The sequence below is a fragment of the Mustela lutreola genome, chromosome 14 (genome assembly GCF_030435805.1).
Source record: "Mustela lutreola isolate mMusLut2 chromosome 14, mMusLut2.pri, whole genome shotgun sequence".
Taxonomy (NCBI): Eukaryota; Metazoa; Chordata; class Mammalia; order Carnivora; family Mustelidae; genus Mustela; species Mustela lutreola.
In genome coordinates this window covers 21,908,166-21,933,067 of record NC_081303.1, presented here as the reverse complement: position 1 = coordinate 21,933,067, position 24,902 = coordinate 21,908,166, and the positions used below count along the sequence as shown (strand labels likewise).

Sequence of the window (24,902 nt, the reverse complement as noted above, 5' to 3'; positions counted from 1 at the left end):
CAACTACCATCTTTCTTCTGGACCACTGAAATAATTCATATCTGGATCCTCTCTATCTTCTCTCAATACAGAAGCCAATGGAATCCTTTTTAAAACCTTAAGTCAGATCCTATCACTCTCGTGTTAAAAAATTTCCAGTAGCTTCCTATCAGAATACAGGCCAACTGGTCTACAAGGCAGTGTGATCTGCCTTCCCATTAATCTTACTCACAACTTCTGTGTTCCCATGGATCACTGAACTCCAGCCAAAGTGCCTCAGGGCCTTTGCCCCTGCTATCTCTCTACTTTGGAATATGTTCCCCTCAGGTATTCTGTGATGGTTGCTTCGTTTTCTTTGAGTTTCTGCTCAAATATCCCCTTATCAGTGAGACCTTCCACACATAAATAAAAGATCATCCTCACATGCTTGTTACTCCTTTTCCCAACTGAATTTTCTCTGTAACATTTACCCCATCTGGCACATTATATGTTGCATTGGTTTAGTTTTTTTCTCCCCAAACTTTACATGAGGAGAGATATTTGTCTGTTTCCTTCATAGCTGTATACCCCTGCACCTAAAATAGTGTCCAGAAAATAGTATGTGCTTAGTAAACAACTTGGTAATTGATAAATCATTATTAACATTGTATCATTTAAGATAAAAATAATATATTTAAATTTTTTATGGTAAAAGAAAAACTTCAGGACATAAAAACAAAACTCAAAGATTCCATTAAAACTTTTTGTGGGTAACAAGGCCAATATGTTTGGTGGGTTCTTCTCAAAAAACACCGTTTCACTGAAGTAGTGCTGCTTATCTGAAGAATAAAATAACAAAAGAAAGGATATGGAAAATAAACAAAAACTAGGTTTTGTTTGGATACTCATTTTAGAGAACCAATCCTAAACCCTGAAAAATTTAACAGTTTAACTAAAGCATCATAATTGGATTGATTTCAAAGTCTGGATTTGAAACTAATTTAACCATTCATTATGATATTAAGAAAAACAAAACTGTCTCATTCCTAACACAATTCTATCTTAAGCCAATTTTTATGTATGTGTGTTTATGTGTATGTGTGTCTATGTGTAGTAATTAAGAAGAATAAAATAGGATTTAGGTAAAATTAAAAATAAAGAGATTTCAGAAGAGAATGGAATTAGTTGTTTCCAAGCAAATCATATAGAATTGATACTGTACAGTGAAGTGTACTTAGAGTCAGAAAAGAAGCTATAAACAGAACATGGTGGGAGTTCCATATTTTTCCTTCTGCAATGGCTTCCAGATGAAACTTGCTTACTTTATAAGAGACGATTATTTTTTTCTAGCTGCCAGTGTTGGAAAATCTCTGTGATCTGAAAAAATAAAGCTATATCTTTTTGTGTCTTAATCATAATTCTGACCTGAACTTCTACAGCTGGAATTTAACTAGCCGTTTGGTTGACTATGTGTATAACAGAACAAATAGCAGCTTAGTTATGCTACATCTGTATTAAGCACAGTGTTAACAGCAGTCCTCCCCCATAAAAAAAGAATCTATTTTGGTGTGTTTTTACACATATCTTTAAAACATGAATGGAAGAAAGTAATTTGAGGTGAGAAATAAGGATGTATGGTCTGAAATTCAGATCACGTAATTGAAGGATGTGCCTTTTATTTAAATTTTCTTATTGCCTCCAGTTAATAGAATTGGGCACTTAATCACCACATTTAGCTATTTTTCTTCCTCTTGGAATATAAAACATGTTACCTTTTGTAGAAGAACTAAAGGTGTTTAGAGAAAATTCTGAATAAATTCAGTACCCATGTTATACCTACCATTTTAATCTGGCTTAGCACTGTTCTCTGTTTCTTCTCTACAAAGTTTGCTTACTCTATAAAGCCACAGAATGCAAAAACTCTTCCCAAATGGGAAGGTGGTTGGATTTTCATACATGATTGCTAATGTCCACAAAAATAATCCCTCAAACTTTCCAGTGATGGAATAATGCTAAGTTTGTGAACATGGTTCAAGTTTCTTTGCAGTTTTCTACACTAGGAGCACGGTTTTGTGCTAGTTATAAGGTGACATTGATTCCCTGAGTTTCTTGTGTTTGTATTTTTTTCTTCTCTTTTTAAAAATTTAATTGATCATTTTTGTTTTTCAGTAACTATTAGCAAAAGAGAAAATGTGTGACTGGCCTGTCCATCCTTGTACCAGCTGAGAGAGGCAGAAGGAATTGCATAAGCTTCACATTCCAAAGTCAGGGTATTGTTGACTTTGATCTTCACTTCTTTAGGGGAAAGACCCGGCCCCAGTAGGTCCCCTTTATTGATAATGGGTGGAACTGCATAAAAAACAAATATTTGTAGAGTTAAACACTGGTTCTTTTAAATACATGTTATATCTTAGAAACCACACTAAGGATGACTTAAGAAAACAAGGAAATAACTGAGGCATTGGCTATGCTCCCCTTTCATGATGGACCCAAGTTAGCATTTTGTGAAATGGTAACGCTCAGATACAGAATGTGAAGGAAAACAGCTTTCTCCCTTCATCATTTTAACAATGTCAGTGAGGCTATTGTCCTTCACAGAACAGCTACTTCCATTTTTTCAGGTTCCCAGAAACAGTCCAAGCATGACCTATAAAACACATTTGCTCAGTCATTAAAGGAAATGATTCAAAGAACAAAAGGCAATCAGAAAGATGCTCTTTCTTTTTAAAAAACAAAACCAAATCCCAAATCCTGAAATGTAGGTCCTATTAATGGTCATATTTACTTTGCTTTTTATGTATAGGTCAATGTACAGTGGATTAGCTCAAAGTCACTGATGAATTTATCTAAGGCTGTTGATTAGAACATATACACTTAAGTAACAATTTTGTGCACAGAAGTATTATAACTCAGCCCAGGGTATTCCCAGAAGGAAAAACAGAAATGTAAGAAAAGGGCCACTGACAACTTCTCCAGTAAGAGGTTAGGGAGCGGACTGAATGGGCTCTTCACATCTTAGAAGTTGAGGACATGGGTACAATGCTTAGTATGACTTCCATCTTAATGAAGCAAGCTACATAAACAATAAACTTCAATGATGAGTATAAGTAGTTATGAACCCATAATAAAAAACAAGATTGAAAAAGTTAGAAAATTTGAAGAAAATATGAAATGTAGTGTTCTTTGTGGGACTTACTGTAGACCTTTACTTCATAGTGCTTTATCATTTCCCCCGCCTCATTAGTGGCTATACAAGAGTATCTTCCAGCATTATCCTCCTGTGCATTTAGGATCTGCAGAGTCCTACCTCCTGAAAAATCATGAACACCAAAGAATCTCTGAAGTCATAGTCGCAACAGAGTATGTACAAAACACCAGGGTTTTTAGTTCTCACCATTAACATATTTCTTTTTCTATGTGCTAATTCTATACTAGATATTTGACACAAGACAAACTACAATATAGATGGGCACTGCATGGTGGACAAGGAGTCAGTAAGTCCTTGATGACCCTCTATGATAATGACTCTCATGTTCATCTTGATCCTCCCATGCCTCTGCACATACTCTGGCTAAGGTTTTTACTTCACTCTGTTCATAAATATATCTTCCACCTTAGTCATCTTCTTCTCATCTGACTCAAGATCAGTCTATCAGTAGAGACTGAACTTGCTAAACTCAGTTTGTATTATAGTACATTTCTCCTTAAAAATCTTCATTGGTTCCCAACTGACTAAAATATAAAGTCAAAACTCTTTAGTCCAGGCATTCAAAATATGATTCCAATGTTCCTTCCTGACCTTTTCTCCAACCTACCTCCCACCCTGCCACACACACACACACACACACACACACACACACACACACACCGAAAATGTCCCCACTCAAGTGGAAGGTGGGAGGTGGGAGTCTACATATTATTACTTGCAACTAGACAGGCCTTTGTACATCTATGTGCCTTTCTCACTTTGTACCTTTCCCATAGTCATCCTGAGGGATCTCAAATCACTCATTTTCAACCAACAAAATTCTATACGTTTCTTTAAGGGCTGGTTCAAGTTCCAACTGCAACAAAGCATTTCCTGGTCACTTCAGCCCACAGTGGTCATTCCATCTTTTGAATTTTTTATATAAAATTTGTCACTACCTCATTTATGAAGTCCCATGATTATTCATAATTCATGTTGTTAATTAAATTTTACACGTTATCTCCCTTCCATCTAAAAATGTAAATTTCTTAAAGCTGGTGATAATGCTTTTTAATTCTTTCTATTTTCATACATTTTGCCAAGTAGTAAAGAGAAGTAAATAAGCTATCTCAGTTTAAATACCAATTCTCCTTATGGTTCAATTCAACAAGAAATGAATTTCTACTCTTTTTGGTGTTCCACATTGTATTTTAATCAATTAACAAATTGTGGTATTTATTTGCCTTTTATTTAGAAACATTATTGGTCTTCCAAAAAGTAATTTTACTTTAGATTATAAGATCTATATGAATAATTAAAAAATTAAAATGCCAGTAGTATAACATAACTAAGACACAAGTACTTTTATAAAAAGTTAGTAGTGATTCTTTTTTTACAATAGTAGATGGCACAAATGTATCTTGTGCATCTAAAGTAAGCTAGTTACCTGGAAGAATACGAATATTTCGGTTGGATTCTAAAGGTGTTCCATCCTTAAACCAGGTGATGGTGGCTGGAGGATATGAATAAGCTTCACAGACCAAAGATGTGGGGCTGTTAAGGATTACGGTGACATCTTCAGGGCCACCGTCACTATCAACGCCAGCAATTGTAGGAGATACTGAAATAGATTTAAAATGTGATTAAAGAAATATGTTTAGAAGTTTCCTTATTTATGAATTTCTAAATTTCACTATACTTATTTTTTTTAGATTTTATTTATTCATTTGTCATAGACAGAGATAACAAGTAGGCAGAGAGGCAGGCAGAGAGAGAGAGGAGGAAGCAGGCCCCCAGCTGAGCAGAGAGCCAGATGTGGGGCTCGATCCCAGGACCCTGAGATCATGATCTGAGCTGAAGGCAGAGGCTTTAACCCACTGAGCCACCCAGGCACCCCTTCACTATACTTATTTGTATAATTCTATTTCCTAACAATTCCAGAAATAATTGGTTCTTATTCTACATGAAAGGAATAAGAACTTCAAAATGGAGTCATGGAGGAGAAAACACAGAAAAAAGGAATTATAATACAGCATAGTAGGGCAAAAATGAGAATTCTGGTATAGGATACATGGAGGCATAACATTCAGTTCCGTCCGAGGTGTGTGGTGAGAGGACTCTCATCAGGGAAGGCCTCCTAAAGGAAAAGATTGCAAAGTGAGCCTTAAAGGATTAGTAGTGGTTAAGTGAAAGAAGGGAAAACTTGTAGGAAGAAAGATCATATTGGGGGCAGAATAGTATAAACAATGAGGGGCAAGCAGGGAATATATTAAGGATAGATTCAAGGGGGTCAGTGTTGGAAGCGAGGGTAATGGAGACAAGTTCATTTGTTCCACATAAGATAATGAGGGATCAAATTAAAGGAAGGCATAAAGAGGCAGGAGTGACTACAGAAAAATTTAGGATGTCAATTAGTGGCACCAGATGATAGAATTTGGAGGCAAAGGAAAACCAAAGTCAAAGATGACTTCTAGTTTTCTTGCTTGGGAATGTAGGTAAACTGCAGTGAAGCAATAAAAATAGAAAATATGGAAAGATCTGCTCATTTTGGAGGGAAGAAGTTTTGTTCAGTCTGAGTATTTTGAATTTAAAGTGCTCATGAGAATTCCAGCTAGCAATGTCCAACAAGCAATTGCATATAGAAATCCAAACTTGGGAGAAAGATCTGGGTTGAGGTATGAATTTTAAAAGAAACTGTCTATAGAAGATAATAGTTAAACCTCGGAGAATTAAGCTTATTATTTGAAGACAATATCTAGAGTAAAATGAGCAGTGAAGTAATGACAAAATGCTAAGGTACCTAATGTTTGAGAGATGGATTACAGAGAAGTCCATAAAAGAGAGAGAAAAGAAGCCACCCAAAGTGTGCAAGGATAACGAGAGAACACTGTGAAGGAAAAGAAATAATGTCTAAAACATTAAAAAAGGATGGAGAAATATTTGTTGGATCAAGCAACAGGATAATCTTTGACACAAGCATTGAAGCATGGCATGGGGAAAATCCAATTTAGTGTGACAAGAAGGATAGACAAGGAATGGTTACAACATGAAGTCATGTAGAGAGTAGAAGGTGAAGCTGTAGGTAAGGTGGCTGGTGAGAATGACTGACATACCATGAGACAGGGTTAAGGACATAAATATGAGTAGTATCTGTGAACAAGAAGGAGAACTCACCTTCTGGGGAAAGAAAGGGTAAAGACCTGACTAGACCAGAAGTTGCAAAGGCACATACTTAAACAACCTCAACTTTATGAACTTTATGAAGATGGTGGAAGTCTTTGATTCAGATCCTTCAGCCTTCAATGAATAAGGGAGAATGACAAGAAACAAGGAAGTAACTAGGAAGTGGGGATTGGAGGGTGTGGTCAGATGGCATGACTTGGGATAGTTGGGATAAAGAAAAATGATCTCCACTGGAGAGAGCTCTAGGAAGCTAGTATCTCTTAGGAAGAGTCAGATTGCAATTACAGCAAGAAGCTGGAGAGAATACTGAAACGGATTTCCAGAGTATAGGACAGAGTATAGGATTTGGATATGAGTTAGTACTGGGAAGTGAATAAGTGGTGAAAGGAAGGAGGCATGAGGAACTTAAAGCTCTAAGAGAGACAGTGAATGAGCTGCAGAAGAGGAGAGGAAATCCAGGGCTGAGCATTTGTCTTTCATACCCTGATAGGTGTGAGGGAACACAGTTATTTTTTAGGCAACTGGCTCTTGAACTCCCAGTCATACTTATCCAGTATCTGTTATTCAATGCTCTGTCAGGTGCTGGGGCTAAATCCTTTACAAGGTAAAAGAGGTTCTGCCTTTTGGAGCTTATTTTTTATATACCATCTATATATACTATTCATTTGACACTTATACATTATCTATTATTTTGATCTAATTTTTCTTGCATATGTATCTCTTCTCTTATATGGTAGTTTCCTATGCATAGGACTGTATTTTCCCAAAAGAATCTGGGCAATATCTACAAAAGCCAATAAATAAAAATTGCAAAGCACTGCATACTCAAATGTAGGTTAGTTGATTCTAGTAGAATGAAAAGTATTTTGATATTAGTAATAAAATATAACACATTCAGGTGGGGCATTTTAAATTTCAAGACATGAGCAGAAATTAAAAATCCATTTTAATGTCATGCCTGAGATATAAGCATAACTGATGCTGTAAGAACTGAACGTTCAGTTATTTCATAATTCCTAATCCACAAAGACTGTCCCATTAAGAAAGGATAAAATACATCAGATTGAGCCCCTTGTACTGTTGACCTGTTTCTCTCTAATCAACATACATTTACCTTTTACTATTGCATTTTTTACATCTGTCTTATTCACAGTTGTGTCTCCAGCACTAAACACAGTTCCTGGAACATAGGTGGTATTCCAAATGTAATGAATAAATTTATAAATATGTGAATTAATTAAAGAAAAACATCAAAATGTACATAAGCACTAGTCCTCCTTAAATAATGAAATTCTATGGCAGAAAAATTAAAAAGAAAAAGAAAAGAGGTAATTCAGCAGTTATGTCTGATTCTTCAAGATTTGAGGCAATATTTTTACTTACCCAACACATTAAGACTAAAACTTTTGCTCTTGTCGCCAGCTATATTAGAAGCCAAACATGCATATCTTCCAGTATGTGACACTTGGGCATTGGTAATTTTAAGAAAACGGCCACCAGACATAATGTGATGGGTGTCATCTTCTAGGAGGAGTTGTCCATCTTTGTGCCATGTAATTTCTGGCATTGGATTCCCTGTAACAAAAAGCCACTTCTGAGAGATGGCTAAAAATTATATGCCTACAACTGATAATGAAAAGAAGACATTTTCACTCATTTTCCTTTGTATTTAATACTACAATTATAAAACAATGTAGTAATCATTCATTTTAAAATAAATTTGTAAACATAATTTATAATAACATTCATGCCATAATTTTTTAAATTCACAGATTACAAGCCATTTTCAAGTGAAGATTAGTTTGATCTATAAGTGAAATAATTCCAAGTTAGTCTTTGTGTTTAGTTAAATAGTAACATATACTTTAAAAAGAATGAGACATGCATTTTTATTAAAATTATTACTCATAAATACATTCACATTAAATTTTTAAAGGTTTTATATTTTTGAAAGCAAGCAATAGAAAAGGAAAAACCTTGAAATAAACAATTCAACAAATAGATATTTTCAGTTTATACCAGGACTCTAGCATACATATATATAATAGGTAGATAGGGATACAGATATATTAATTATTCCTTTAATGGAATAATTCACCTATGGAAAAAGATCTTTTTGTTTCAACATGAGACCTATGTTAAATATTAATTTTTAAGTTGCTCAAATAATTAAAAAAATTTAAAGCCATAAAAACAAGTTCTATTAGGAAAAAGTACTAGGATAATATATTAAAATTGGAAGGCTTGGTCATACCAACCACGGAGCCTGTTCTATAGCCCTACCCAGGCAGGAAAGGAAATTTGCAGGCCTGCCCAACTGCTGAAATATAGCACCCAGTCCCACCTGACTAGGAAGCCTAATCAGAGAATCCAGGCAACCACAGAACCTATCCTACAGCTGCACTCAGTCGAGAAACCCAGTGAGCAGAACTCTCCAACTGTTCAACATCAAACCCTACCTGCTAACTTCAGGGATCAGGCAGAGGCCTCAAACAAATGGAGATCATAGAAACAAGCCCCATCTGCAAGGATGCTACCAGATGACCCATGAAGAACACCAAGCTGTACTGGCTGTTTTTGCCAAAGTGAATCTATAAAACCTAGAAGAGGAGACCCTTGTCTCCAATGTGCAGATACCAATGCAAGGAATCAGGTAAAAAAGACACCATCACTTATGGTTTGTCTCCCTCCCAATCCCATCTTGTTTCATTTATTCTTCTACCCATTTAAGCCTCCATGTTGCATCACCACTGAGGGTTGCCGGGGGGAGGGGGTTGGGGAGAAGGGGGTGGGATTATGGACATTGGGGAGGGTATGTGATTTGGTGAGTGCTGTGAAGTGTGTAAACCTGGTGATTCACAGACCTGGGGATAAAAATATATGTTTATAAAAAATATATGTTTATAAAAAATAAAAAATTTAAAAAAAAAAAAAAAAAGACACCATCAAAGGAAACCAATTAAATTCCAATAATGACCCTAAAAAAAATGGAAATCTGTGAACTAAGTGTCTGACAAAGAATTCAGAATAATCTTCTCAAAGAAGTTTGGTGAACTAGAAGAACACAAACAACTAAACAAAATTAAGAAAACCGTGCATGAACAAAGAAATAGAAACCATCAAAACAAACAGAATTCCTAGAGCTGAAGAATTGAGTGACTGAAGTAAAGAATTCAACAGAGAGCTTCAACAGTAGACTCAATCAAGAAGAAAAAAGAATTAGTGAACTAGAGGATAGTTTATTAAAATTATCCAGTCAGAAGAGAAAGAAAAAATGAATATGAGAGAAAGAGAGAAAAGAAAGAAACAAAGAAAGAAAGGAAGGAAGGAAGGGAGGAAGGAGAAGAGAAAAGAAAGGAAGAGAAGGGAAGCAAAAAAAGAAAAAGAAAAAAACAATGAAGAAAGCCTATAGGACTTACAGAATACTACTAACAGAAACAATATACATATACATTATGGGAATTCTAGAAGGACAAGAGAACGAAAAAAGGACAGAAAGTATATTTAGAGTAATAATGTATGAAAACTTCCCTAACATATGGAGAGAAATGAACATCCAGATTCATGAGACCCAAAGGACCCCACGTTGGTTGAATTAAAAAGGGCTATACTGAGACACATTATAATCATATTTTCAAAAGTCAAAGACAAAGACAGAAGTTGAAAGCAGCAAGAGAAAAGTATATTACAAGGGAACCCCCATTGACTTTAGGCTGATTTTTCAAAAATAAGACCTACTTTGTATGCCAGAAAAGAATAGGATAATATATTCAAAATATTAAAAGAAAAAGGAACTGTCAATCAAGAACACTCTAGCTGGCAAAGTAGGAGGGAAAGATAAGTATTTTCTTGAACACACAAAAGCTGAGGCAGTTCATCACCACTGAATCTGCCTTTCAAGAAATGTTAAAGACATTCTCAAGTGGAAATGCAAGGATGATAATGTTGTAAAACATATGAAAAAGTCACTGGTAATGGAAGATATGTAGTTAAAATCATATTCTCTATGATTGTAATGGTGGTGTGTAATTCACTTACGACTCTTAAGAGTTAGAAAGTGAATGTATTTGAAGTAATCTTAACTACAATAACTTGTTATTGGATACATGTAAAAAGTATAAAAACTGCCACATCAATAACCTAAAATGTGAGGGGGAGAGAAGTAAAAGTAAAGTTTACATATACTGTCAAAGTAAAGTTGTTATCAGCCTAAAATAAGATATAAGATATTTTATGTAAGCCCATGGTAAAACAAAACAAAACAAAACAAAAGAAAAACCTTTACTAGTTGAACAAAAAATTATGATAAAGGAGTCAAAGCATATTGCCACAAAAAAGTCATCAAATCACAAAAGAAGATAGCAGGGGAAGAGGCAAGGAATAAAGGATTAACAAAACAACCAGCAAACAATGAACAAAAGGCAATAGTAAGTCCTTACCCATCAATAATTACTTTAACATAAGTGGATTAAATTCTCCAGAAGACAGAGGTTGACTGAATGCATTATAAAAAACAAGATTCACTAATATTGGACCTATAAGAGACTCACTTTAGCTTCAAATATACACACAGACTGAGAGTGAAGGGATGTAAAAAGATATTTCAAGCATATGACACCCAAAAGAAAGCAGGAATAGCTGCATTTACCTCAGACAAAATAAACTTTAAGCTAAAAATGGTCAAAGGAGACAAAGAAGGTCATTATGCAATGATAGAAGAGTCAATTCTCAGAAAGATAAAGTAACTATAAATATTTATGCACCCGACATTGGAGCAACTATATGTATAAAGCAAGTACTAATAGAACTAAAGGGGGAAGTGAATAGCAATACAATAACAGTTGGGGACCTTAATACCCACTCTCAATAATGGAAAGATCATTCAGACAAGAATCTATTATGAATAAATCTAACCAAGGAGGTGAAAGTTACCTAATGATGAAAGGAGTTGAAAAAGACATGAATAAATGCAAACATATCCTATACTCAGATTGGAAGAACTAGTATTATTAAAGTGTCCATACCACTCAAAGGCATTTATTTTCAACATAAAACACAAAAGCAAACAAACAAAAGCCATTTATAGATTCATTGCACTCACTACGAAGATTCTAATTACTTTTTTATAGAAATAGAAAAAATAGTCCTAAAATTCATTTGGCCCCAAAAGACCAAACAGTCAAAGTAATTCTGAGAAAGAACAAAGCTTGGAGGCATCAAACTTCCTGATTCAAAACTATATTACAAAGCTAAGGTAATCCAAACAGTATGGCATTGGCATTTAAAAAAGAAACATAGACCAATGGAACAGAATTATGCACAAAGAAATAAATTCAGGCATATATGGTCAACTAATATTTGGATAAAGGACCCAAGAATAGTCAATGGAAAAAGGTAGCCTCTTCAATAAATGATGTTGGAAAAATTAGATATTCAATGCAAAAGAATAAAACTAGACCCCTGTCTTACACCATTCACAAAACTTAACTTGAAATGGATTAAAGACTTAAGTGTAAGATTGGAATCATAAAACTCCTAGAAGAAAACATAGGCACAAAACTCATTGACATCAGCCTGAGAAATGATTTCTTGTATATGACACTAAAATCACAAGAAAAAAATAATAAAAATAAATAAGTGGGAGTCCATGAAATTAAAAATCTTCTGCCTAGCAAAAGAAATCATTGACAAAATAAAAGGCAACCTATGGAAGCAGAGAAAATATTTGTATACCACATATCTGATGAAGGGTTAATACCCAAAATACATAAGGAACTTAATAACAAAAAGTCAAATAATATAATTTTAAAAATTGGCAAAGGACCAGAATAGACATTTTCCCAAAGAAGACATACAAGTGGCAAACAGGTACATGAAAAGATGATTAACATTACTGATCACTGGGAAATGCAAATAAAGACCATAATGAGATATCACCTTACACCTGTTAGAATGGCTATTCTCAAAAAGACAAGAGATAACAAGTGTTCACGAAAATGTGGACAAAAGGGCAACCCTTGTGCACAGTTAGTGGAAATGCAAATTGACATAGCTCCTACGGAAAACAGTACGGAGATCTCAAAAAATTAAAAACAGAATTACCACATGATCTAGTGATTCTCCTTCTGGGCATATATTTGAAAATACTGAAATCACTATTTTGAAAAGATATCTGCCTTACCATGTTCACTACAGCATTATTCACAATAATTTAAATATGAAAGCAACCTAAGTGTCCATTGACAGGTGAATGGATAAGGAAAACGGGGTTTCACAATGGAATGTCATTTATACATACACAATGGAATGACATTCAGCCATAAAGAAGAAAGAAATTCTGCCATTTGCAACAGGATGGATGGACCGTGAGGGCATTAAGCTAAGTGAACAAGTCAGGCAGAGAAAACAAATACTGTATGATCTCACTTAAGTGTGTGACATGATTAAAATCAAAGCTCACAGCAACCGAGAAAAGACTGGTGCTTGCCAGAGACAGAGGAAGGGGGGAAATGGTTGAAGGTGCTCAGAAGGTACAAATTTCCAGTCACAAGACAGGTAGGTTCTGGGCCTGTAATGCACAGCACGGTTACCACAGGTAAAAATACAGTATTATATATTTGAGAGCTGCTAAGAGAATCGATCTTAAAAGTTCCTTCACAAGAAAAAAAACCTGTAACTACGTGAGATGATGAATGTTTAAACTTATTGTGGTGCTCATTTTGAAGTATATATTCATCCTTCTATCTATCATCTATCTGTATACATATAATCATTATGTTGTACACCTTAAACTTAAACATTGGTATATGTCAATTACATCTCAATAAAACTAAGAGAAAAAATAAAGAATAACTGAAAACCAAATGCCAATGTAAAAAAAAAAAAAAAACCAAACTAGACCTCAAGGGGAGGATGTTATAAAATTTAGTCAGCTGGTCTCTATGCAACAGTTGTTACTTACCATAACATTTCTAGGGGAAAAAAAAAAGCAGGCTAAGTAATAGTACATAACACATTGTTTATATCCACCTTGCTTAAAATAGAAACATTTTCTATGCTTACTTAAATTTATTGCTCATGCATGGTATATAAACTATGAAATAAGAAGCTAATCAAATTTCCTCTAAAACGCTGGCTTTCTATAAGATGTTATGTGCTGCTCTCATTTTAAAACTCCATGACCATCTTACTAAAAACAAACAAGCAAACAAACAGAAAATTAAAAAAAAAACCAAAAACCCCAATTAGACTTGAAAATGTCCTCTTAGAGATTTATTTCCTTTTACTACAATAATATACTGCATCACTAGTAAAGATGGTAAAATTTGTTTGTGTAGGAGTATTCTTATTTCCACAGAATCTGAGAAATTTCTTCTTACACTTCCACTGGCCGTTCTCAACTAGAAATCAATTTCAAATGCTTATTATAGTAGTTCGACTTTTTCTCAACTAATTAAGATATATAGTGGAGAAATAATCAGTGAATGGAGAACAATATAAGTTCAAGAGCTAAGTCCCTTACCTGTCACTTCACAGGTCAGTGTAATACTCTGCTTCTCTTTTACCTTCACATGTTCCAATATATTTTCACCCACAATGCGAGGTGGCACTAAAGAAAAAGAAAATTAAATGAAGAAAAAAATCAGAAAAAGTAAGCAACAATTCAAACAGCATTGTTGTTATTCCAGAAACATCTATGTTTATATATTTATTAAGCTATAACCTTTAAAACAAACCCCCAAATTATCATTATTTGTTTACCAGAATAATGTCATAAAACCATTTTGATCAATTCTAATTTTAAGATATAAACTTATATGTCATGAATTCAATCATAATGAATTTTATTGTAACAGAAGTTATAAAGTCTGGATAAAAATGTCAACAAGTAAAAAAAATGTCAACAAGTTAATAAGAACATTTATTAGACATTTATTTCTCCCACTGTAACTCTGATAAGTATTCACGTTAAAAAAGTTATCAGAGTCTCAACAGTTGTGAACTGAAAAGACACAGCATTTCAGCCATTTTAACCTAACTGATCACATCCAAATTATTCTGACATTGAATTACTGCCAAGAGTGTCAGTCCAGGGGCCAACAAATACATAAATGTAGATAAAATTTAACTATATCCAGAATGTATTAAGCCAATTACATTGTTTTTCTAGATATTGAAAATTATAAAAATACCTAATACTGAAAGCCCAAAGATTTTTCTTTCTTCACCAGCTGCATTCCTTACAACACAAGTATACTGGCCAGCATCTTCTACTCTGGTCTGCATCAACCGCAGAGTCCTGCCTCCTGGGGAAGCAAACCACCAGATGACTCAAAAAGAAATCTGTGACTTTACCAGTTGGCCAAGTAATGTTCAATTTTGGATACAATTCAGTCAATATGCTTCAAAGGACTTTAACATTCATTAATATCAAGCTTTTAAAAAATCATATGCTTTAAGCCTATAGGCAGCAGAAAAGATAATTCAGAATTTTCTGGTTCAAAGGCTAAAAAATAAATACAAGGCTAGGTGACAACAAGCAAAAATATGGAGTTTCAGAGATGTGATGTTTGAACATAATCTCAAGAGGCAAGTATATATAAAGATTGATTTATTTATTTGAAAGAGAGAGAAAGAAAGAGAGAGCATGAGCAGAAGGGGCAGGGAGAGGGAGAGAGAATCTCAAGCAGACTCCGCACTTAGCGCAGAGCCTAACATGAGGCTCGATCTCATGACCCTGAGATCATGACCTGGACCAAAACTAAGAGTCCGATGCTTAGCCGACTGCACCACCCAGGTGCCCCAAAGGCAAGTTTATTTTACTACAGGGAAGAGTTAAGAGACACTATTATAGGTAGAGTATGAATGTGGATATAGAGTAGAAAGCAGATGTGAGTTTGGTACTTAGAGGAGAGCAGGTGGAGCAAATAGAGACAGATGAGGCTAGCTTGGGTAATGGTTGGTAGATGCCTAGACTCTGTGGGCCCTTGAATGCTATGCTAAGGAACCTGGACTTTACTGTGTTCACTTAAAGCTATGGAAGTTTGCAAACAAACAAACAAAAAAGACTTGTGCTTTAGAAGGACAGCTATGACAGGATGGTTGAGAAAAGATTCCCAGTTTGCCACTGATTGTGAAATGGGAATGTGAGAAAGGGGTCTACACCAGCATCCCAGATTGGGATGACATCAGTATGGGAGGAATGGGAGAAACCCCAAAGACCCGACTACTGGTTTTCAATGGCGTCTCGTGGAATCCTAGAATTATTTCGATCCAAGTCTACAAGGGGTCCCTTGATTTGCTTGTGCAATTCTGCTTTATTACTTTTTATATTTTGAACATGTATGTAATAAAGGTTACAATTCTTCATGCAAGAAATGCTTATAGACTGAGAGGGCCACTCTCACTTGCGAAAGGGTGGGATTTGGAAAGAAACTCCATCGAAGGACAAACGAAGAGGAGCCAGAAAATGGGCCTGAAACAAAGCCTGCAAAGAACAAACAGGCCCTGACGGAGTCCTTGAAATCGTTTGAGAAGTAAATTTTCAGGAAAAAAAACAAAAAAGTAAATCATGTCTTAGATTTCATAATGCTTTCCTATCTGGTATATTTTTGCTTGAAACCCTGAACTGGAACTAAAACAAATCGAAGTGGTAGAACATGAAATTTTCATGTGAATATTCACCGGGCTCTAGATTTGTCAGGAAATCCATCTGTTTTCTCTTTTTCTGAACACAACAAGCTGTCACTGAGCTTTTCCTAGAAACAACCTCCCCATCCTCAACTGGTTGAAAGGTAAACTCGGTAGTAACTTATTTATATAAACAAAGCTGATTACAAGAATTCATTCCCCCCCCCCCAACTGCATTTAAATAAGGAAAGTTAAATACAGAAATTATCTAAACATGTCAAAAAAACCCACCTCGTGTTAATTAGACGAGGAGTCAAGCACTCACTGCTACTTCAGGTTAGTGAGACCATAACATGATTCCAGTTGAGAGATACTCGATCAGTACAGCCGTTAAGAGTTACTGCTAGCTCTGTGAACCTCAGCCTCCTGCCTCACAATCTTTCCTCTCATTTCCTGGTCCTCTCACTTAATCCAGTGAAAAACAACAAAAGGATCGGACAGTAAGTTCTACTTAAATGGAGATGTTTCTTGTACCTACTAAATTCTTATAGCAGCTATCTGTTCTTGGCAGAAAACTTCCTAACAATGACAGGGTCTCCAGAAAAATACTGCTTTCAGAAAATCTGTACTTAAAGTCGCAGGAGAATTAATCTTAATGGAATAGAAGTGTACAGCAGACCAATGACCAAGCAAGTCATATGCCATTCATCTGATTCTCATTCATCTATTGCACAAGACACATGTTCAGACTGTAAAACTGAATGATTCCTTTGGCAGCGTCACAAGGTCAAATACTTTTAATGTGTTCACTCAAGGATCTCCAGCTGCTAGTCAAGAAAAACAAAACTAAATAAAACCAAAATGCCACTCCCATAAATCTATAATAAGCCAGAGTTCCTCACTCTTTGTGATAGCGGTACATTACAACGATCTTGCCTTTTTCATTTCCAGGAGCCCTGATGTAGCTATTATATTTAAAAACAGTCCTACTTTTTCAGGGATTTCAAGAATTTTAAAATGTCAAAGATATGAGGATAATCTTAAGACAGGAAGATAATGGGCTCGGGATTTTGGTAACCAAAGTGTAATAAAACCTTTGCCATTAGTATGCATTTCCTAAGATCAGCAGAGACTGGGACACCTGCGCAAAGGAAAACAGTGTAGTAAGGAAATAGGAAAATTTCCCAGGATAGGGACACCTAGACCTTTCACTCAGTTGTCTATGGCAATGGTAAACATATACTGGATGTTACCATATAAGTAGGTGCTATATTAACTGCTTTCCGTACATACATGGACCCATTTCATCTTTACAAAAACCGTAAGAGGCAAATACTATTAATATTTTTACTTTATAAATAAAGAAATGGAAGTTAGCAAAGTTAAGTAACTTGCTTGAGATCACGAATCTCATGAGAATTATGGGCAATAAATATAATAATGATAGCAATACATACTCTTCATCAAGTTTCTATCATTTACAGACCAACATCTTGAAAAAACAGAGGGACCTTATTTAAACCTAACTGAAACACTAGGAAAGGATCTTCTCTGAAAAAGCTCTTCAAAAGTGGAAATTTAAACTTCATTGGAACAAATTTGGAAGTAGAAGATTACTTATTCTTGAAAATAGTTCACCTCGACTTTAAACAATATAAATGTTTTTAAAGTTGCTTATATTCAGACCGATATCTGTCCCTAGAATCTTTCATACTGGCATTGCTTTTAACCTCTGGAACTAGACACAACCCACACAATCTTTTTCTATGCCATGGTTCTTCGAGTATTTGAATTTAATTTTCACTATGTAACCATAAGGTTTCACACAGTTTATTTTTCCAGGTTAAATACAATCAGAAATGTAAATTATTTTGTAATAATTTACCATTATGGTTACCCTTCTTTGAAAATATTGTCAACGAATCCTTCCTCTAGTCTTCCTAATGAGTAAGTTGGAATACAACTGGTCTCCTCCTTTTTTTATTCATGAAAATATATTTTATTAATGTGGTAAAACACTGCATTTATTTTCTTGATAACCACATTACACTGTTAATGCATACTGAATAACAAACACAATTCAGAGATCTTATATGAAGAATTTTGAAGCTATATGTAACCTATATTTTCATCATTTAAAAAAAAAATTTATTTATTTGTTTTAGAGAGAGAGAGAGTGCAAGCAGGGTGATGGGCAGAGGGAGAGAGAGTAGGAGAGAACCCCCTGCTCAGCTCTAGCCCAATGCAGGACTTGATCTCACAACCATCAGATCATGACCTGAGAGGAAATCAAGAGTATGAGGCTTAATCCACTGAGCCACCCAGGCGCCCTTCATCATTGTTTTTTGTTTTTTTGTTTTTTTTTAAATGTAAGCACAGGAGTTTATTTAACTTTCATTTTGTTAGATTAAACACAAATGTTCCAGGGTGAGGTGTGTCTGAATTCAGATGTCTTCACTCAACACATTGGGTATTCTTCAAAGTGTTCAAGCCTTTTCTTAACCACAGCTTGGCAAGATTGTTTTCTTGGTCTGTATCCAAATCATTACTAAAGGGGCGAAGCGCAGACGCCTGGGGCATGGCGTCAAGACCCCTCTTTTCATGCTTGCACTGGTCCATAAAGGATAAGTTAATAGACTTCTTACATAATCAGATGAGAAATAAGCTGAATAATGATAAAGTCCTAACTCACAGGAAACTATCTTATCCTGGAAATACAAATCTCAATCAGATGAAATACTTGGTTAATGGAGATTTGTCATACAATATGGTTTGTTCTAGACTCTGGCTTCAATTTCAGCACTTCTTTTTGTCCTCACTTTTCAGATGGGTTGGTACTCATTGAAGCATGAATGCTCTGACGTCCCCATGATTTAAGTAATAAGCAAGTGCCAAGATTAATAGGATCTACAGATAACTGGAGATTCCTCTGACTCCTTTTCATGTAGCATCTGATGTCCTTCTAAATATTTTTTTCTTAATAGGATCAGCACTAGAGTAAGTCACTAGATCAAAAAGAAAAAAATGGGCAGAGGACATGAACAGACATTTCTGCAAAGAAGACATCCAGATGGCCAACAGACACATGAAATAGTGATCCATATCACTCGGCATCAGGGAAATACAAATCAAAACCACAATGAGATATCACCTCACACCAGTCAGAATGGCTAAAATCAACAAGTCAGGAAATGACAGATGCTGGCGAGGATGCGGAGAAAGGGGAACCCTCCTACACTGTTGGTGGGAATGCAAGCTGGTGCAGCCACTCTGGAAAACAGCATGGAGGTTCCTCAAAGTGTTGAAAATAGAACTGCCCTATGACCCAGCAATTGCACTATTGGGTATTTACCCTAAAGATACAAATGTAGTGATCCAAAGGGGCACATGCACCCGAATGTTTATAGCAGCAATGTCCACAATAGCCAAACTATGGAAAGAACCTAGATGTCCATCAACAGATGAATGGATCAAGAAGATGTGGTATATATACACAATGGAATACTATGCAGCCATCAAAAGAAATGAAATCTTGCCATTTGCGACAACATAGATGGAACTAAAGTGTATCATGGTTAGCGAAATAAGTCAAGCAGAGAAAGACAACTATCATATGATCTCCCTGATATGAGGAAGTGGTGATGCAACATGGGGGCTTAAGTGGGTAGGAGAAGAATCAATGAAACAAGATGGGATTGGGAGGGAGACAAACCATAAGTGACTCTTAATCTCACAAAAGAGAGGGTTGCTGGGGGGAGGGGGTTTGGGAGAAGGGGGTGGGATTATGGACATTGGGGAGGGTATGTGCTTTGGTGTGTGCTGTGAAGTGTGTAAACCTGGTGATTCACAGACCTGTACCCCTGGGGATAAAAATATATGTTTATAAAAAATAAAAAATTTTAAAAAAAAGAAAAAAATGAAATACAGAGAAATTAAGGGGAAACTGTGGCCATATGAAGCTAACCAGATTGCCAGGGTATGAAAATTTCTAATACCTGAGAGAATTCTCACAGAACTGCTAAGGCTGACAGGCCATCCATCTTTAAGCCAGGTAATGGAAGGCAGGGGAATTCCTGAAGCTTCGCAAGTCAGAGACACTGAGTTCTTTTCCACGACACTGATATTTTCAGGTATCCCATGGTTTCCTATGATGCTTGGAGGGGCTGTATGATAGAACAAATAAGGAAAGGAAAAGAAGTTAGCTAATATATATCAAACATCAAATCCTCAACAGCCTATGGTTAAGATAACTTCCATTGCCTGGTCAACATAAGCAAATAAGCAATCACAACAATGAGCTTATTAGAAGTAGCCATATTTTTAGTGTAACATTCCTGGAAATAAAAATGTTGCTTCTTCCCCACTCATAGCAGTAAATGACTTTCATATTGTTATTCTATTGGTGGTGAATGATTTTCTATGAGTCACTAATCTCGTCTGATAAATCTCTAATGTGGACACATGACCTTTTTATAGGCAAAATTTTCTAACAAGAATTCCAATCCTAAAAATAAGCAATCAAACAAAAAAAATATGCTTAATATTGAAACTTCTCTTTTACATTCTGATTATGTTATCTTTGGCTCACATATTTGCTTCAAACTACAGGATATTAATACTGGACTTTGTGCACATCCTAAATGGATTCAGGTTATAAGACTGTCTATGAAATTTATCATTATTTCTGTAGATTTAAAAATTGTAGGGGCACCTGGATGGCTCAGTCAGTTACCAATCTGACTCTTGATTTCAGCTCAGGTCTTGACCTCAGGTTGTGAGTTCAAGCCCCCATGAGTTAAAAATAATGCAATTCCTAGAGATTTTATCCAAAAACTGTTAGAACTAATAAATGAGTTCATTAAAGTTGCAGGATACAAAATTAATACACAAAGTCTATTGCATTTCTATATAATAATAATGAAATATCAGAAAGTGAAAGTAAGAAAACAATCCCACTTACAATTGCATCAAAAAGAATAAAACACATGGAATAAATTAACCATAGAAGTGAAAGACCTGTATGTTGAAGACTATAAGACAATAATGAAAGAAACTGAAGAAGGCACAGATAAAAGGACTGGGGAATAATACTGACAAAATGTCCTACTACTCAAAGTAATATGTTTGTAATGCAATCCCTATCAAGATTCCAAAGGCATCTTCCACAAAAATAGAAATAAACAATACTAAACCTTATATGAAACCACAAAAGACCCAAATAATCAAAGCAATCTTGAGAAAGAACAAAGCAGGAGGCATCATGCTCTATAATTTCAAACTATTTTCTTAAGCTATAGTAATTAAAACAGCATGGTATTGGCATAAAAACAGACATATAAATCAATGGTATAGAATAGAGAGCCCAGAAATGAACCCACTCATATATGATCAATTCATTTACAACAAAGGAGACAGGCATATCTGCTGGGGGAAAAATAGTCTGTCTCTTCAATGAATGGTGCTGGGAAAATTGAAAAGCCAAAGGCAAAAGAATGAAATTGGACAATTACCTTACACCATACATATAAAAGAGTAATGGATTAAAGGCTTGAACATAAGACATGAAACCATAAAAGTCCTAGAAGAAAACATAAGCCCTTTAACACAGGTCTTAGAGATGACTTTTCGAATGTGACACCAAAAACAAAAAGTGACGAAAACAAAAATAACTCTTGGGGCTACATCATAGTAAAAAGCTTCTGCACAGAAAAGGAAACAATCAACAAAATGAAATGGCGACCCACTGATTAGGAGAAAATACTTGCAAATCATATATCTGCTACGGGGCTAATATAAAAAATATATTAAGAATTCATATAATTCAATACCCCAAAACAAGCAATCAATTAAATATGGGCAAAAATATGAATAATTATTTTTCCAAGAAAGACATACAGATGGTTAGAAGGTGCATGAAAAGGTACTTAACATTATTAATCAACAGGGAATGCAAATCAAAAGCACAATGCGATATTACCTCACACCTGTTTGAATGGCAATTATCAAAAAGACAAAAAACAGCAAAGGGATGATGAAGAGAAAAGAGAATCCTGGGCCCTGTTGGTGTAAATCCATGCAGCCACTGTGGTAAACAGGTTTTTTGAGGTTCCTCAAAAAATTAGAATTAGAATCACCATATGATTCAACAATTTTACTTCTAGGTATTTATATGAAGAAAATAAAAACACTGCCTTGAAAAGATACATGCACCCTCCTATGTTTATTGAAGCATTATTTATAACAGCCAAGCAATGGAAACAACCCATGTCCAATGATGGATGACTAGATAAAGGAATTAAAGGATATATATACATTGGGTTATTATTCAGCCATTAAAAAAAAAAATGAAATCTAGCCATTTGTAACAACGTGGAATTATCTCAAGGGCTTTATGCTAAATGAAATAAGTCAGACAAAAAGATAAATACTGTATGATCTCTTAGAAGTGGAATCTAAAAATGGGTATCAAAGAGGGCACGTGTTGTGAGGAGCACTGGGCGTTTTATGCAACTAATGAATTATTGAACACTACATCAAAAACTAATAATGTACTATATGTTGGGTAATTAACATAATAAAAAAGATACTGATAATAGTTTTAAAAAAACTAAAACTAAAAATAAATAAAAACAAACAAATAAATAAATACAACCAAGTTCATAGGTACAGAGGACAGTTAGCCATGGGGGGTGTGGGCAAACTATTTTTGTTTTTGTTTATAGTTTAAATAAACTGCACTAAAAAAAAAGAAAAAATTAAAATTGCAATTCAAATTATATGCATATGAATAACTGTCCTTGAGTACATGTACACTTGGTCTATTCCTTTTGACATTTATGACTCATTAATTGGAATATTAAAGCTGACATCAGTACAACTCACGAGCAGCTGATACTGAGTCAGTAAATTCTAAGGAACCTAGGCTTATACTAACCAAGAGAGCAAATTTGGAAAACATAGAATCAAGGGCTATTACTTGGGATAGCATTGGCTCAAAAGTACTTGAAGAAGACAATTAGACAATTAAACCTACTTTACTATGTGCTTTTCTGAGAGAACATCTAATGTCTGTTTGTTTCAGCAAGGGAAAAAATGGAAGGTCAAGCACAGAAGGATAAGTGATGAGACCGGTCCAGAGAAAAGGTACATATGCAGAAAATCATAGACTACAAATAAAAGATCCAATACTGACAGCTTGTGTTTCCCATCAAGGATGCTACAGATTATAATAGCCAGAGAACAGATTTATTGAGCTTCTTTATACTTACTATGTACACTTAAGTCATATTTTCTGTCAGTCATTCCTGCTACATTCACAGCAACACACACATAACGGCCTGTGTCAGATACATGAATGTTCTTCAGCTGAAGGATGCGGCCTTCATCCAATATTTCCATTCCCCTTCCCTTCATCAAAGGGCGGCCATCTTTCATCCAGGTCACTTTCGGCTGAGGAATACCCTGCACCTCACACTCCAAGGAAATACCCTTCCCTCGAGTAACAGTGATTTCAGTAGGGTGGCTGCCACTATTGGATATAGTTGGTCGAACTGAAAAAAAAAAAAAGTAAAGTAGAAAATATCTGCTTCAAGTCTTGCATAGGAATTTGTATCAGTCAAAGTTAAAGTCATTTTTGATGTTGAAACATAAATTACTAAGAAAAGGCCCAGGGCTAATTGACCTGGCATTGCTATACTGAGAAGCAGAATTCCTTTCTAATGTTTCTAAATGTGGTCATGCTTGAAATAAAGCTATCAACACATCAAGAAAAGTTTTGTGTTTGCTACTTTTCCTTATTTTTAACAAGTTATACGAATGCTTGAACCTATCTTTCATAGCCCTAATTTACAGAAGCCTTCCTAATATTAACATTAAAATAGATATGATAACCTCACTCACAATCAATTCCTTTCTTTTTTCGACCCTCTAGCCTCCATGACAGGAGTTGAAAAGCTGAGACTGTTTCTCAATCTTCCCTAAAAAGGAGGTGGCCACATGAATCAATTTGGGCCTATAAAATCTAAATAAAGATCTGCTTGGTAAGCGTGGGGGATGAGGGGAATGGGTTGGGAATTTTTTTGCTGTCCTGATGAAAGAAAAACATACCACTTCTTATCCTTATTTTTGCCTTCAATGTGGACTTGATACTACAGTTGCTGCAATGATCTTGAGACCACAGAACTAGGAGCAGGAGAAGCCTAGATCTCCTGTCTTGATATGAGTACAGTTCTGATCAACTCCAGTGACCACCAACCTCAGGCTTCTCATTCTGTGAGAGAATAAGTCTCTAAGTGGTTAACCCACTGATCACCAGTTATTCTGTAGATTTGCTGCTGAATTTACCTGATACTTATTCTAAGAAAAAAAAAAAAGTTAGACCAATTTGAATACATAGGTACGTGGGGGAAGAAAAATGGGCCAGCATTACCCATCTTGGTGGCGAGTGTCAGTCCTACTACAATCAAGCCATGTGACCTTGGTCAATCATGGGAACCTCTCTGGCCTTCGATGACTGCATATGCAAAATGGAGACAATAATTTTGTTTCACATCATAGTTCATGTAAAGGTTAAATGAGATAATGTGAACATTTAAAACACTTTGAAATCTTATATGAATTAAATATACTTTAAAATGAGGTATTTTTACATTTTACAAATATACCCTATGATACAATGCCATCTCTCCCCATTCCACACATCCACTCTCCTGCCCACAATACATTACAGCCACATTGATGGGTCTTCTATCTGCATGCTGATGCAGTGCACAGCTGTGTTGTTAAATGAATAACAGACAGAAATAAGCAACTCTTCTTTATGTCAACACAGTTTAAATTTGTGAGTCTTATGATAGGTATATTATAGCCATACTGCCTTGAAGGTATCTTAAAGATATAAAGAAAAAGCAAAAAGGAAAGACAGAAAGATTAAAAGAAAGCCTGG

General features: G+C 35.3%; 1 protein-coding gene across 3 annotated transcripts in view; it reads right to left on the bottom strand.

The window, feature by feature from the left end:
- Nucleotides 1-24,902, bottom strand: part of HMCN1 (hemicentin 1) — a 475,982-nt gene that overhangs the window by 115,556 nt on the left and 335,524 nt on the right. For all 3 annotated transcript variants that reach the window (XM_059145201.1, XM_059145202.1, XM_059145204.1), the window contains exons 45-52: nucleotides 23,227-23,508; nucleotides 19,954-20,121; nucleotides 14,521-14,634; nucleotides 13,851-13,937; nucleotides 7,712-7,903; nucleotides 4,593-4,766; nucleotides 3,155-3,268; nucleotides 2,162-2,307 (exon numbers count right to left, since the gene is read on the bottom strand). In XM_059145201.1, coding sequence (XP_059001184.1) covers nucleotides 2,162-2,307; nucleotides 3,155-3,268; nucleotides 4,593-4,766; nucleotides 7,712-7,903; nucleotides 13,851-13,937; nucleotides 14,521-14,634; nucleotides 19,954-20,121; nucleotides 23,227-23,508 — 1,277 coding nt within the window. The remainder of the gene's footprint in view (nucleotides 1-2,161; nucleotides 2,308-3,154; nucleotides 3,269-4,592; nucleotides 4,767-7,711; nucleotides 7,904-13,850; nucleotides 13,938-14,520; nucleotides 14,635-19,953; nucleotides 20,122-23,226; nucleotides 23,509-24,902) is intronic.